At 46.2% G+C, this 15772-nt stretch overlaps 1 protein-coding gene across 2 annotated transcripts in view; it reads right to left on the bottom strand.

Moving 5' to 3' along the window:
• Positions 1 to 8095: 8095 nt before the first annotated feature.
• The window catches only part of CDS2 (CDP-diacylglycerol synthase 2), a 67943-nt gene continuing 60266 nt past the window's right edge, over positions 8096 to 15772 (bottom strand). For both annotated transcript variants that reach the window (XM_060125283.1, XM_060125282.1), the window contains exon 13: positions 8096 to 15635. In XM_060125283.1, coding sequence (XP_059981266.1) covers positions 15503 to 15635 — 133 coding nt within the window. In that variant the 3' untranslated portion in view covers positions 8096 to 15502. The remainder of the gene's footprint in view (positions 15636 to 15772) is intronic.

Raw genomic sequence — 15772 nt, 5'->3', positions numbered from 1 at the left:
GAGAGTGGGCAACCTTGTCTTGTTCCTGATCTTAGTGGAAATGGTTTCAGTTTTTCAACACTGAGGACGATGTTTGCTGTGGGTTTGTCATATATGGTCTTTATTATGTTGAAGAAAGTTCCCTCTATGCCTACTTTCTCGAGGGTTTTTATCATAAATTGGTGTTGAATTTTGTCGAAAGCTTTCTCTGCATCTATTGAGATGATCATATGGTTTTTTTCCTTCAATTTGTTAATATGGTGTATCACGTTGATTGATTTGCATATATTGAAGAATCCTTGCATTCCTGGAATAAACCCCACTTGATCATGGTGTATGATCCTTTTAATGTGCTGTTGGATTCTGTTTGCTAGTATTTTGTTGAGGATTTTTGCATCTATGTTCATCAGTGATATAGGCCTGTAGTTTTCTTTCTTTGTGACATCCTTGTCTGGTTTTGGTATCAAGGTGATGGTGGGCTCATAGAATGAGTTTGGGAGTGCTCCTCCCTCTGTTATATTTTGGAAGAGTTTGAGAAGGACAGGTGTTAGCTCTTCTCTAAATGTTTGATAGAATTCGCCTGTGAAGCTATCTAGATCTGGGCTTTTGTTTGTCCAAAGATTTTTAATCACAGTTTCAATTTCAGTGCTTGTGATTGGTCTGTTCATATTTTCTATTTCTTCCTGATTCAGTCTTGGCATGTTGTGCATTTCTAAGAATTTGTCCATTTTTTCCAGGTTGTCCATTTTATTGGCATAGAGTTGCTTGTAGTAATCTCATGATCTTTTGTATTTCTGCAGTGTCAGTTGTTACTTCTTTTTCATTTCTAATTCTATTTTTTTTACATCTTTATTGGAATATAATTGCTTTACAATAGTGTGTTAGTTTCTGCTTTATAACAAAGCGTATCAGTTATACATATACATATGTTCCCATATCTCTTCCCTCCTGCATCTCCCTCCCTCCCACCCTCCCTATTCAACTCCTCCAGGGGGTCACAACGCACCAAGCTGATCTCTCTGTGCTATGCGGCTGCTTCCCACTAGCTAACTACCGTACGTTTGGTAGTGTATATATGTCCATGCCTCTCTCTCGCTTTGTCACACCTTACCCTTCTCCCTCCCCATATCCTCAAGTCCATTCTTTTTAGGTCTGTGTCTTTATTCCTGTCTTACCCCTAGGTTCTTCATCACACTTTTTTTTCTTAAATTCCATATATATGTGTTAGCATACGGTATTTGTCTTTCTCTTTATGACTTACTTCACTCTGTATGACAGACTCTAGGTCTATCCACCTCATTACAAATAGCTCAATTTCATTTCTTTTTATGGCTGAGTAATATTCCATTGTATATATGTGCCACATTTTCTTTATCCATTCATCCGATGATGGACACTTAGGTTGTTTCCATCTCCGGGTATTCTAAATAGAGCCGCAATTAACATTTTGTTACATGACTATTTTTGAATTATGGTTTTCTAATTCTGTTGATTTGAGTCTTCTCCCTTTTTTTCTTGATGAGTCTGGTTAACAGTATCAATTTTGTTTATCTTCTCAAAGAACCAGCTTTTGCTTTTGTTGATCTTTGCTATCGTTTCCTTCATGTCTTTTTCATTTATTTCTGATCTGATCTTTATGATTTATTTCCTTCTGCTAACTTTGGGGTTTTTTTGTTCTTCTTTCTCTAATTGCTTTAGGTGCAAGTTTAGCTTGTTTATTCGAGATGTTTCCTGTTTCTTAAGGTAGTATTGTGTTGCTATAAACTTTCATCTTAGAACTGCTTTTGCTGCATTCCATAGGTTTTGGGTCATCGTTTCTCCATTGTCATTTGTTTCTAGGTGTTTTTTGATTTCCTCTTTGATTTCTTCAGTGATCACTTCGTTATTAAGTAATGTATTGTTTAGCCTCCATGTGTTTGTATTTTTTACAGATCTTTTCCTGTAATTGATGCCTAGTCTCATAGCATTGTGGTCGGAAAAGATACTTGATACAATTTCAATTTTCTTAAATTTGCCAAGGCTTGTTTTGTGACCCAAGATATGATCCATCTTGGAGAATGTTCCATGAGCACTTGAGAAAAATGTGTTTTCTGTTGTTTTTGGATGGAATGTCCTATAAAGATCAATTAAGTCCATCTTGTTTAATGTATCATTTAAAGCTTGTGTTTCCTTACTTATTTTCATTTTGGATGACCTGTCCATGGTGAAAGTGGGATGTTAAAGTCCTCTACTATGAATGTGTTATTGTTGATTTCCCCTTTTATGGCTGTCAGTATTTGCCTTATGTATTGAGGTGCTCCTATGTTGGGTGCATAAATATTTACAATTGTTATATTTTCTTCTTGGATCAATTCCTTGATCATTATGTAGTTTCCTTCTTTGTCTCTTCTAATAGTCTTTATTTTAAAGCCTATTTTGTCTGATATGAGAATTGCTACTCCAGTTTTCTTTTGGTTTCCATTTGCATGGAATATCTTTTTCCATCCCCTCACTTTCAGTCTGTATGTGTCTCTAGGTTTGAAATTGGTCTCTTGTAGACAGCATATATATGGGTCTTGTTTTTGTATCCATTCAGCCAGTCTGTGTCTTTTGGTGGGAACATTTAATCCATTTACATTTAAGGTAATTATCGATATGTATTTTCCTATTCCCATTTTCTTAATTGTCTTGGGTTTGTTATTGTAGGTCTTTTCCTTCTCTTGTGTTTCTTGCCTAGAGAAGTTCCTTTAGCATTTGTTGAAAAGCTAGTTTGGTGGTGCCGAACTCTCTCAGCTTTTGCTTATCTGTACAGGTTTTAATTTCTCCATCAAATCTGAATGAGATCCTTGCTGGATACAGTAATCTTGGTTGTAGGCTTTTCTCCTTCATCACTTTAAGTATGTCCTGCCAGTCCCTTCTGGCTTGCAGTGTTTCTGCTGAAAGATTACCTGTTAACCTTACGGGAATTCCCTTGTATGTTATTTGTTGTTTTTCCCTTGCTGCTTTTAATATGTTTTCTTTGTATTTAAGTTTCAACAGTTTGATTAATATATGTCTTGGCATGTTTCTCCTTCAATTTATCCTGTATGGGACTCTCTGTGCTTCTTGGACTTGATTAACTATTTCCTTTCCCATATTAGGGAAGTTTTCAACTATAATCTCTTCAAATATTTTCTCGGTCCCTTTCTTTTTCTCTTCTTCTTCTGGAACCCCTATAATTCAATGTTGGTGCGTTTAATGTTGTCCCAGAGGTCTCTGAGACTGTCCTCAGTTCTTTTCATTCCTTTTTCTTTATTCTGCTCTGCAGTAGTTATTTCCACTATTTTATCTTCCAGGTCACTTATCTGTTCTTCTGCCTGAGTTATTCTGCTATTGATCCCATCTAGAGTATTTTTAATTTCATTTATTGTGTTGTTCATCATTGTTTGTTTCATCTTTAGTTCTTCTAGGTCCTTGTTAAATGTTTCTTGCATTTTCTCTATTCTATTTCCAAGATTTTGGATCATCTTTACTATCATTACTCTGAATTCTTTTTCAGGTAGACTGCCTATATCCTCTTCATTTGTTAGGTCTGGTGGGTTTTTATCTTGCTCCTTCATCTGCTGTGTGTTTTTCTGTCTTCTCATTTTGCTTATCTTACTGTATTTGGGGTCTCCTTTTTGCAGGCTGCAGGTTCGTAGTTCCCGTTGTTTTTGGTGTCTGTCTCCAGTGGCTAAGGTTGGTTCCATGGGTTGTGTAGTCTTCCTGGTAGAGGGGACTAGTGCCTGTGTTCTGGTGGATGAGGCTGGATCTTGTCTTTCTGGTGGGCAGGTCCATGTCTGGTGGTGTGTTTTGGGGTGTCTGTAGACTTATTATGATTTTGGGCAGCCTCTCTGCTAATGGGTGGGGTTGTGTTCCTGTCTTGCTAGTTGTTTGGCATAGGATGTACTGCACTGTAGCTTGCTGGTCGTTGAGTGAAGCTGGGTGCTGGTGTTGAGACAGAGATCTCTGGGAGATTTTCACCGTTTGATATTATGTGGAGCTGGGAGGTCTCTTGTGGACCAGTGTCCTGAAGTTTGCTCTCCCACCTCAGAGGCACAGCACTGATTCCTGGCTGCAGCACCAAGAGCCTTTCATGCACACAGCTCAGAGTAAAAGGGAGAAAAAGTAGAAAGAAATAAAGAGGATAAAAGAAAAGAAAGGTAAAATAAAATAAAGTTATTAAAATAAAAAAATAATTATTAAGAAAAATATTTTTTTAAATGTAAACAAAAAAAAAAAAAAAGAAGAAGAAACGGATGGGTAGAACCCTAGGACAAGTGTTGAAAGCCAAGTTATACAGACAAAATCTCACACAGAAGCATACACATACACACTCAGAAAAAGAGGAGAAGCGGAGAAAATAATAAATCTTGCTCTCAAAGTCCACCTCCAAATTTGGGATGATTCGTTGTCTATTCAGGTATTCCACAGATGCAGGGTACATCAAGTTGATTGTGGAGATTTAATCCGCTGCTCCTGAGGCTGCTGGGAGAGATTTCCCTTTCTCTTCTTTATTCGCACAGCTCCCGGAGTTCAGCTTCGGATTTGGCCCCGCCTCTGCGTGTAGGTCTCCGGAGGGCATCTGTTCTTCGCTCAGACAGGACGGGGTTAAAGGAGCCACTGATTCGGGGGCTCTGGCTCACTCAAGCTGGGGGGAGGGAGGGAGACGGAGTGCGGGGCGAGCCTGTGGCAGCAGAGGCCAGTGTGACGTTGCACCAGCCTGAGGCGCGCCGTGCGTTCCACCGGGGAAGTTGTCCCTGGATCCTGGGACCCTGGCAGTGCCGGGCTGCACAGGCGTCCCAGAAGGGAGGTGTGGAGAGTGACCTGTGCTCGCACACAGGCTTCTTGGTGGCGGCAGCAGCAGCCTTAGCGTCTCATGCTCATCTCTGGGATCCGCACTGTTAGTCGCGGCTCACGCCCGTCTCTGGAGCTCATTTAAGCAGCGCTCTTAATCCCCTCTCCTCGCGCACCAGGAAACAAAGAGGGAAGAAAAAGTCTCTTGCCTCTTCGTCAGATCCAGACTTTCTCCCGGACTCCCTCCCGGCTAGCCGTGGTGCACTAACTCCCTGCAGGCTGTGTTCATGTTGCCAACCCCAGTCCTCTCCCTGGGCTCCGACCGAAGCCCGAGCCTCAGCTCCCGGCCCCGCCCGCCCCGGCGGGTGAGCAGACAAGCCTCTCGGGCTGGTGAGTGCTCGTTGGCAACGATCCTCTGTGCGGGAATCTCTCTACTTTGCCCTCCGCACCCCTGTGGCCGCGCTCTCCTCCGCGGCTCCGAAGCTCCCCCGCCTCCGCCACCCGCAGTCTCCGCCCGCGAAGGGGCTTCTAGTGTGTGGAAACCTTTCCTCCTTCACGACTCCCTCCCACTGGTGCAGGTCCCATCCCTATTCTTTTGTCTCCGTTTATTCTTTTTTCTTTCGCCCTACCCAGGTACGTAGGGAGTTCCTTGCCTTTTGGGAGGTCTGAGGTCTTCTGCCAGCGTTCAGTAGGTGTTCTGTAGGAGTTGTTCCACCTGTAGATGTATTTCTGATGTATCTGTGGGGAGGAAGGTGATGTCTGCGTCTTACTCTTCTGCCCAAGATTTTTTTTTTTTTAATCTGGACCTTTTTTTTTTGAAGTCCTTATTGAATTTGTTACAATATTGCTTCTGTTTTATATTTTGGTTTTTTTGGCCGCAAGGCATGTGGGATCTTATCTCCCCGATCAGGGATTGAACCTGCACCCCCTGCACTGGAAGGCAAAATCTTAATCACTAGACCATCAGGGAAGTCCCTAGACCTCAACTCTTCATCAGTGATCTCATCCAGTATCCCGGATCTTGCAGAATAATATCCACATTGTGACCACCCCCCTGGAATGGACATCCCCAAATGGATATTTCACAGGCATGTCAGACCTACTGCGTCCAAATCAAAATCCTGGTCTTCCTTCTCTGTTCCACCTCCCACCCCAATTCTGTCTTCCCACCACAGCCTTTTTCAGGTCAGAAAAACAGCAATGCCGTTCTTGCAGTTGCCAAGGCCAACAACGTCACAGCCATCCTTGACTCCTCTTCTCTCCCAGGCCACATAGAATCCTTCAACACATCCTGATGATCTGATCATTTCTCACTGCATCAACGGAGCTCAGCCACCATCCTCTCTTGCCCAGATTGCCGCTGCACCCTCCTCCCGCCCTTGCCCCCTCTGAAATCAAGTCTGAGTGCAGCAGCCAAGTGACCCTTTGAAAACAAACAGATCAAGTCACTCATTGGCTCTTAACTCTCCAACAACTTCTCATGTTGCTCATAGTAAAAGCCAGTGGCCTTGGCCCTGCTTAATTACCTAGTCTCTTTGGGACCTCATTACCTGCCACGGCTCCCTCCCAACTCACCCTGCTTCATCCACGACTGCTGTTCCTCGAAGGCACAGGTGTCTGCACTTGCTCTGCACCTGCCTGGAACACCCTCCCCCACCTCCCTCAGGTGTGTGTCCATTTGCCCAAACATCACTGTGGTAGCAAGCCCCTCCTTGAGGGCCCTATTTACAATTGCAAGCTCTCCTCACCAGCATTCCCTGTTCCCCTCTCCTGGCTACAGTTTCTCCATCTAACATGGCTTTTTCACGTTTGCCACCCTCTCCAAAATGAGCACCTTGAGAACAGGGACGGTGTCAGCTTTATTTTTTGCTGCATCGCCCGTGTCCAGCCAGGGCCTAGCACAGGACAGGCACTCCACGAGTGTTTGTCGAATGCACGGAGAGGGTCAAGGCCTAAGTGCGGGGGCCCTGAGGTGGCAGAATGTCAGATGCAGACAGCTGCAGGGGTGCCCAGGGAGGTGGGTGCTGACACACTGACTGGGGAATGAGTGGATGGACCTCACAGGCCTGGATGAGGAAAGCCTTCAGTAGATGGACTGAAGACATGGGACCCCCTTGTCTCTGGCACCACACGAGCCCGTGGGAGCAAGGCAGTAAGGGAAGACAAGTAAAGTTGGGGTTCTCATCAATTGCGGAAACTGGTGGCTTGGAGTCACATTTTGTTGGATTTAGGAAAGTAAATGCAGTATCTTTTACACTTTGAGTGTTGGGAAGCAATTCATTCCAGAAGTCCCACCATTTAGGGTCCCTATAGGTGAGAAAGGCAGAGGCTCCTACCCAAAAGGCAAGCTATCTAGAGGTCCCACTGGCCCAAGGCATTAGCCCCCGGACTTCAGAGCCAGGGCAGCCACCACCCTCCCACCAGGGCCCACAGTCTTACCAGGAAAGCAGTCCTGGGGTGGGGAGCACATAGGTCTCCCGGGTCGGGTGCTGCTGACGGTGGGACAGTAAGTTGAGCAGGAGTTAGGCAGCCGAGGTGAGCCAGGGAGGGAGAGAGGAGGAATCAGGCAGAGGAAACAGCACGTGCAAAGGCTAGGAGATGAGAGCGCCTGGGACAAAGAGGGGACAGCAGGAGTGTGGCTGTGAGAGGGCAGAACCTGAGCGTGGGGTCAGGTCTCAGCAACAAGCCTCAACTAAGGCCACAGGAAGGCGCCAAGCAGAGAAATCTCACCCCAGCTATTGTGTAAGGAATGAATGAGCGGAGGCAACGAGGCTGCATGGAGCCAACTGGCAGTCAGGATCAATCTGAAGAATATTTAGAAAGTAGAATGGGCAGGCCTTGGATACTGATGAGATCACTCCTAGTGAAGAATTGATGGTGGTGAAAGAATACTGGATTGGGGCAGGTACTGGAGGAGGGCCTGGGTCTGGCCATGCAAAGTCCACACAAAGAGGCCTCACAGGCCCATGAGGGTTAGGAATGTGGACTTGGAAACCGCAGGATTATGGTGACTGAAGCCCTGAGAGTAGGCAAGAACACCCAGGAGAGCATTCAGTGGGGAGAAGTGTCTCGAGCAGAATGCTGCCAGCTAAGGGCAGGGCCAGCAGGAGGAGAGATGCCCAGAAAGGCAACTTAGAAGGAGCAGCCAAGGCAAAATGAGGAAAGGTGGAAAGCCAGAGAGCAGGTGAAGGCCAAGGGCAGAGGATGCCTCAGGAGGGAGTGGTCGGCAGCGCCCTGGAAGTGATGCTGGTTCCATACAGACAACCCCCCCCCACATCTCATACCAAGTCAGCACACCCCCCATCAGATACCACAAACGATGCAGAATTTAACAGATGTTTATTTGTGTAGTAGGAAGATTCAGGTATATAAATAAGGTGAATACTTTCCAATGTACAGTATATCATGATCTGACATGTCATTGAAAAAGAATCAGTTCAATACTGATCAGACAGTGCACAGAGAAAGGTCAGCTGGGGCAAAAACACATGGATTTAGTGAAATGCCAGAGGCAGGGCCAGGACAAACTCGGGGCCAATCTTGGCAGCACAGACACTGCAGTGGGCTACATTTGACTACCTGGCACTCCCCAGTGGGGCCAGGGAAGCCATTTCTATGTTTTGGGGAACTTTCTCACTAAACAGGTCTTCAGAGTGAACAGAACTGAGGAAGTGCCTGACTCACCCAACACCACCAGGCTTCCCAACAATCTTCAACAGAGGGGCCGCTTGTCTCTAACACTTTGGTCTTCCCCTCCTGTTTTGGAAAGTATTAAACACCAATAAAACTTAAAACCTGGTATCAGCATCGACTCCAGAAGAGAATCCACAGTGCACGAGCGTTGAATCCAGGGAGACCTGGATGGGTTTCTGAGCCCAGTTTCTGTTCCCGCACCCACAAGACACTCAGGGCTGGCCTCCGCCAGCTGCAGGACTCTTGGCCTCTCCTCTGCCTGCACTCCTCCTGCTGCTGCCCCCATGGCTTCTCAACAGTCCGCTGGCCAGACGACAATAAACCAGTGTATCCTGACACTGCCTTTTGTTCTCTTGGCTCCAAGTCCTTTGGTTATGTTGGCCCTGATGTCTGCTCAGCTCTTTCCCTTTGTAATCAGCTCCCAGACACCCAGCCAGTGTGACATAAGGCAGCAACACAGTGCTGTGTGGCAGCCACATGGTGCTGTGTGTATGGAGGATTCAAATGCAACAGAACACAAAGGACATCCTTATAAAAACAGGTAGGTACATTCTCAACCCCCTTTCTAGTCTGGCATTCCCTGGCACAAAGCCAGCAAAACGAGCACATGAAACTAACAAAGGTAAGAAATGGGTGCTCCAGCAGCCAAGGACAGGGACTGCGCTATGGATGACGTCGGCAGAGAATCTCACCTAGGACAGTCACCAGGTGGCTAAACCCAACTAGAGACTCTGAGCACTACATAAGGGTCTCCCGAGACCTGGGAGACCACTGCAGCAGCATCTTCAGCCCAAGGTGCAGAGGGCCCTTGCCCCTGGTTTGGAGCTGTTTTCTCTACAGATAAAAAGCTGCCTGGGTCCATTAGATGCAACAATGAGGGAGGAAGTGCCCGGCCTGGCAAGCATGGGTCCAGAGGAGTGGGAGGCAGGCCTAGGATCAGTCCATCACAGCAGCTGCTCACTAAACCCCCACAACTGTGCTCCTGGCTCCTGTCATAAGCAACTAACTGAAGGGGAGAGACTACCATTTAAACACATGGGCCTTGGGTCTAGTCTTCATTCCCCTCACTCAGGAAACAGCCCACAGTCAAGCCAGTGGTCCTAGGTCATTATTATTCTATTGGCTTGAGAACTTCCGGGATACCCCGTCAACACCATTCCTTCCAAGTGAAGAATGAGCCACCTCAAACACACTCTCCCCAACTCCTCTGTCTGCATTCGGAAAACTAAAAGAAATAGTTTTCATTTTTCATTAATCCGGTGCCTACTCTCCTTTCATTCATGAATCACCGCTGAGATCCTCTGCTAACCTAGAATCCAAGAGAAACACCCTCTATCTATCCCCAAGTGGTCACCTGCGTCCACCCTGTTAACACTTTTAAGAAAGCAAGAAACACAAAGCCCCTGACTTGTTATGTGTAAGGACATGAGCTAGAGCTTTAGGCCTTCCCTCTGTACTATCATCTACTACAGAGCAGCTTTCTCTCTCTCCCACTCCTCTTGGGCCCCGCGGTGTCCGCTCACACGGAGGACTGCTGCAGGTCCCTGAGCTGTGTGCACAGAGCACAGTTCTTGGCAGAGGGGGACATGGGGTCCACAGCAATTCACAGATCAGCCCTTACTGCCCAGGAAGTGGAGGCACCACCAGGCAAGAGGAAAGGGCCTCCTTCCCCGTGGCAAGTCCAGACCAGGGGCAGCAGGAGGTGAGCAAAACCTCAGGCAAACCATTCCTACCAGGAATGGAGAATTCTGGAACTTGTCCACATCCTCTTTCCTTTCGTCAGGCTGGCTTTCTAAATGAAGTGGGAAGTACCCAGTCACTGTAGATGGGTAAGGTCTGGACTGATTCTCTCAGAAGGCGAGTGTGGTCACTTTCTAGACTTTGAACACCCAGGCTGTGTGCACGGAAGGGGCAGTGTAGTGGCTGAGAAACAGTCTCCAGCATCACACAACCCTGGGTTCAAATTACCAGCTGGGTTCAATAAAAACAACTACCATTTATTGAGCTTACTATGTGCCAGGCACTGACAAATATTTACATGCATTACCTCATAAAATCCTCACAACAATCCCGTAAGGGAGCTGCTATTATCAGAGCCAGCTGGGTTGGAATTGTACCTAGTAACCTGCCCAAACCTAGGGCTATTTGAGCCCAAAGTCTATCTTAACCACTGCACTTTGCCTGTCATGGTACCTCATTTTCCTCATGTATAAAATGGAGATAATACCTGATCAAAGGTTGTTTTCTGGATTAAAAGGGATAATGCATCCTTAGCACTGTGCCTGGCACATATTAAGCACTATTATTGCAATTATTATTAATAAACACACTGCTGGTAACTTAATGACTCGAGAATAAAAAGGAGCCTCATCAGATAGGCATTTGGTAGAAGAGGGGAAGGGGGGCAGGGTTTTCAAAGAGCCAATGGATTTGAAAGCCACTGGCCATAAAATCCTAGACTTCAGATATTCTGGCATTCTGTTCTCATAAATCATCTACATGTTCTAAAATCCCAACACTTCAGCACCCAAAGTATACCTCCCAAACCAGCCTTCCAGCTGAGATCTCTTTGTCTTTGAAAACATGCCATACATACGGACAGATGAAAGCCTTACTCTATCAAGAGGCAGCCCCACGTAAGAACAGCAGCCTCTACCCACCTGAGAGGCCAGGTGAATAAGGTTACTGCCGGTCAACCTCAAAGGGGGGGGTGTGCAGTGATGGGAGGAACAGAAAGACGGGGCCACCTTCAAATGGAAATAGGCAGTCAGCAGCTGGGACTCCATTCCTCACTGAGAACGGGCCCACCTTCTGCAGGGAATGTGGGTGAACAGAGTTCAGGACCAAGAGGAGGTAGGCCTAGAAGAGCCCTTAAATTAGCCTCTTTCATCACCACTTGGTCCAAGCCTAGCACCCTATGTAGGTCGTGCCACAAGGGCCCCCACCCAACAAGGGAAAACAAGTTAGGAAGTGGGAGCGGGTAATCTCTTTAAAAAGTGAAAGCTGGGTAATTGCGAGCATGGAAGGTGATCAAGGGAAAAGGAAGTTCGTTTCACCAAGACAAGGACAGAATAACGAGGCTCTGCCCAAGAACCAGACCCTCTCTTCAGGAAGCTGATGGTTTGTTCCAGCCACTCTTTCGGAGCCCCTGCTGACAAGCACAGTGAGAGTCAGCCCATGGTTTGTTGTCTTGCAATGTGTGTGTGACAGTCACCTGGACATCCTTCTGTGGAAGGACAGCACCCTGGGCCTAAGGGAAACTTCCCACCCTGACTGTGGAAGAACAGGAACCCTGGGCCTAAGGGAAACTGCTCCCTCCCCACTCCACCCCTTCCTCAGCACATAATCACAACGCACAAGAAAGGTGGGCACAGATGAGAGTTACTCCCAAAGACAAAAGGCGATAGTGCCTAAGATATCAGTGACACAAGAAGAAGTTTCAGAGGTGCCACATCTAGTACAGTAATGCAAATCTACTTCCTTGGAAACTGACCTTGGGCAGGCTTCTTACGGAGCAAGGCCACTGCTGTCCAGTTTTCCAAGCAATGATGCTCTTTGCCCTGAGTCAGTCACACACACCCCTGCCCCTGGCAATGTCAGGGATGCTCCTGAGCCTGCCAGGGGCTCACTGACAGTCTGAAGATGTGAACTTAAGGATCCATTCGAATCAGCCTCCAGCTAACTCGGCAACTAGCTCATTCAAATCAAAGGGCCCGTTTAGTCTCCGTTAAAATATATTTTTGGAATCTTCTTATACAATATAAGTTACAGGATAAAAAGCACAGCGGGGAAAAAATAAATACCATAAAATGATTTCAGAGTCTACCTGTGTAAGGCTAAGTTACATTTTGCCCCTTCTGAAAGAGACATTAGTTTCAAACATACATTACAGAATTGTACAACACTAGAAGGAGATACATCTTAAATACAGTTAAACTATACCTACTAAAATGCTCAGAATATGAAACAGGCAAGAAGTAATAAACATAAATAAGGCCCAGGCTGCCTTAGAGGGTTTCACTTTCAGAAGCAAAACATAAATGTGTACTTTTTCGATGCTGAGAGCAACTGAGAGGGTGGCACATGCACGCAAAGGGAAAAGGCGTGGGTGTCCTGCGAGCAGTCACGAGAACTCGCCAGGGAGGACGCCCAGGCCCAGCCCCTGCAGATGCTCCCTGGTTTCTTTTTCCATCAGCTCCTTATGTCACCAGGTAGGAGCTAACAGCAACTTAAACTCTAAACATGGCACACAGGTCAGGCCTCCTGAGCTTGCCAGAAGGAATATTGCGCTTTCCCAAAGGTGAGGAGGCCCGGGGATGAGAAGTCCTTGTCCTGCTGGTGAGCACAACCACCACGTGACCCTGGGGAAGTGCCCCCCGGCCCTCGGCTTCCTCATCAGCAAAGGGCTCATGCCTCTGACCTGAGGTACCTCAGAAGGCTGCTGTGAGAATGTATAGGATTCAAATTGGAAAACAAACAAACAAAATCTCTAAAACAGGACTGCACAATATGTATGAACACAAAATCAAATGGGAAACATAAAACCATGCATGGGAGTTAGAAACTAAATCCACAACAAGGGAGGGCACACAATTTGTCACATTTTATTTCTCACACAAAAAAAATGGATCTGAAGCAAGTTATGCCACTCATTAATATCTGCACAGCTGTGTGTTACAAGTCTCTGGAAACTTGTCTATTTGGTGAAAGATTTTCAATAAATGGGAGAAAGAAAAACAATGTGCTATATAGACACAAGGTGGCATCAGTCTCCTGGCTACTGACTATGAAATTCCCCTATTTCACCAGAAAGCAGGAAGGGAATCAAAAGAAAACAAAATCCCAGCTGACCCTCGGGCTTTCTTGATGGCAGCTCTGTTGAGCTTCCAGCTGCCGTTTCCCAGGACCCCCATCAGCAGCCATGTCCACAGGAATGTGCCAGGCTCCCTGATCCCAAAGGAAGACCTATTCAAAGGTGGCTCTCTGCTGCCGAGTCCCAGCTGAGACTCCCTGCACCCAAGGATCCACCATCTGCCCACAGTAGGGCACCACGAGACAAATGTGGCACCATTCCATCTCTGGTTTGGGGAACCAAGTTCATTCTGCAATCAGAAAACTAGATTCGTTACTCATCACCTCCACTTTTTAAGATTTATTGCTGAGGACAAGCACTTTAAGGACAAGTATTTAGAAAAGGCCTGTAAGTACTTGCTTTTTGGGTGCCCAGGACATGACTCAATACCTGCAGCAGCCTCTGGTACATGTACTTGTTCAGCCAGAATCATGGAATATGGGAATTACAAGACACCTCAGAAAATGAGGACCCACAGAGTGATGTGTCTGTCCTACCTAGAGTCACAGCCAGCACTAAAACCCCATGCAAAAACACATTTTGTTTTCAAGGGGGCCTTGGACCTGAAAAAGAAAAGCCATGTAATGAACTGGAAATAAAAGTTCAGAAGAAAGAAGCTGTTGCACGTGGAAGGTCACACAGCGACTGTGAGCTGAGACATCAAGAGGGGTCTGGTCCGTGCTGGACGCTTTAGTGATCTGGGCTGGCTGTGAGCATCCACGGATGCAGTGAGGCTGAGATAAACAGAAATAAAGCAAAGCAGCACCAGCCCAAGGTGCTGAAGCAAGCTGCTACACCCCCATTTGGCAATGAGAACCAATATGGCACAGAATAATGGAACACACTTGGCCACCGAGCTCTCCCCTTGCTTATTGTCCTGACAAAGAACGTATATTCCAAAAGTCAACCTCACTCCTCTACTTAAAAGGAAACAATAAATAAGTCACAGTTGAAAAGAAAAACGGTCCCCCTGTAAAATATAAACTACATTTAAACTGGTCACATTATACAACAAGTGTGCATTTAATCTTCAGAAGCTTCAAACCTCTAATTGGGTTGGGTTATGCAGAGTTGTAAGCAGGACTTTGTGGTTTCAGTGAAGAAGTCATGGTACAATTGAAATCACTGTAAGAAATAAGTGATTTTTAACACACACACAGATACACACTTGCCTTAAGAGTTATACATATATATATTATATATATAATATACACACACACACACACAACACAGCAGCTACGTGGGTGGTCAGCAAGGCCAAGGGCATGGGCATGTGAAAGAGAAGCCCTCTGCTCCCTGTCAAATCGGGAAGCCCCCAGAAGGGATTCAGCAGCAACAAGTCTACAGCACAAACGTGAACGACATCATCCCTGAAAAGACCCAGTTAACCGACTGCCCTATAGGAGCCACTTGAGCCTAAACCCTGTAGGAAAAGGCCCAACTACAGTATATCCTACTGCATACACTTGAAATAGTACAGTGTAGCTTTTCTCCAGACTATTATAATTTTTCATGCTTTCTGAAAAAAATAAAAACTGAAACCTTCTTTCAGTCTGTGATGAAGCGAGGTGAACCCATATCATAAAGCAGAGCTCATACTCCACAGGATTTGTGAACAGAATGCCTATCTGATTAACAAGTCTTCATCCCTCCAGCCTCAGGAGGCAGCACTCCTGTAGCTCCAAGGCAGGGATTACTGAGAAGCCCAGGGAAAGCGCTCCAGTAGTAAAGACATCCAAGCTGTGCATCTCTTCCCTGCTGGGGGTCAGCTACAAAGAGAGCTTGGGGTGGCGGGGTGGCTAAACTGGACGAACACAGATGAATGACCACTCTGATCAAGCCCAGATATGGAAGCTCCAGCTTGGGAGCTAGAAGCACCAAGCAGGTGCTTCAGAGCTGGGCAACACTGTCTTCCAGGTTGTTAAAAACTTCGGTTTTAAAAACCCAAATGGTTTTACCACCATGACTTCTTTCCAACTCAAAGCTGTAGGTTACTTACAACCCAAATCATAAGCACATAGACTGTACACACAGATTTTTTTTTTAAAATCCACAAATAAAAAACACTGTAAAAAAAAAAAAAAAAGACAGTGAGTTGAAGTCTTGTCTTTGTCCAGCTGGGCTTGCCCTGGAGCCCTGCCCCTCACTCAGCCCTGTTCCTGCTCTTCTGGCCCTTGGTGGTCCCTATTCGTCCTCCGTGGCAGCTGTCAGCATCCCCTTGTCAGTCAGGTGAGATTTGAGCATGTTGAAGATGTGGAGCTGCTGATCTGGCCTCAAGGTCAGGAACTGCTGAACCAGCTTACTCGGGTTAGGGCCCCTAGAAGAGGATGAAGAAACAGCACTGAGCAAAGCAGGGGCCAAGCAACTTCGAGGGCCTGATTATTTAAGTAGCTGCTCCCTCTCTGGATTCTCTACTAATGGAGGGTAAGGGTCCTCAGGGAATCCATAACTAAT

The sequence above is a fragment of the Lagenorhynchus albirostris genome, chromosome 15 (genome assembly GCF_949774975.1).
Source record: "Lagenorhynchus albirostris chromosome 15, mLagAlb1.1, whole genome shotgun sequence".
NCBI classification, from domain to species: domain Eukaryota; kingdom Metazoa; phylum Chordata; class Mammalia; order Artiodactyla; family Delphinidae; genus Lagenorhynchus; species Lagenorhynchus albirostris.
This window is presented reverse-complemented; position numbering and strand designations above follow the sequence as displayed.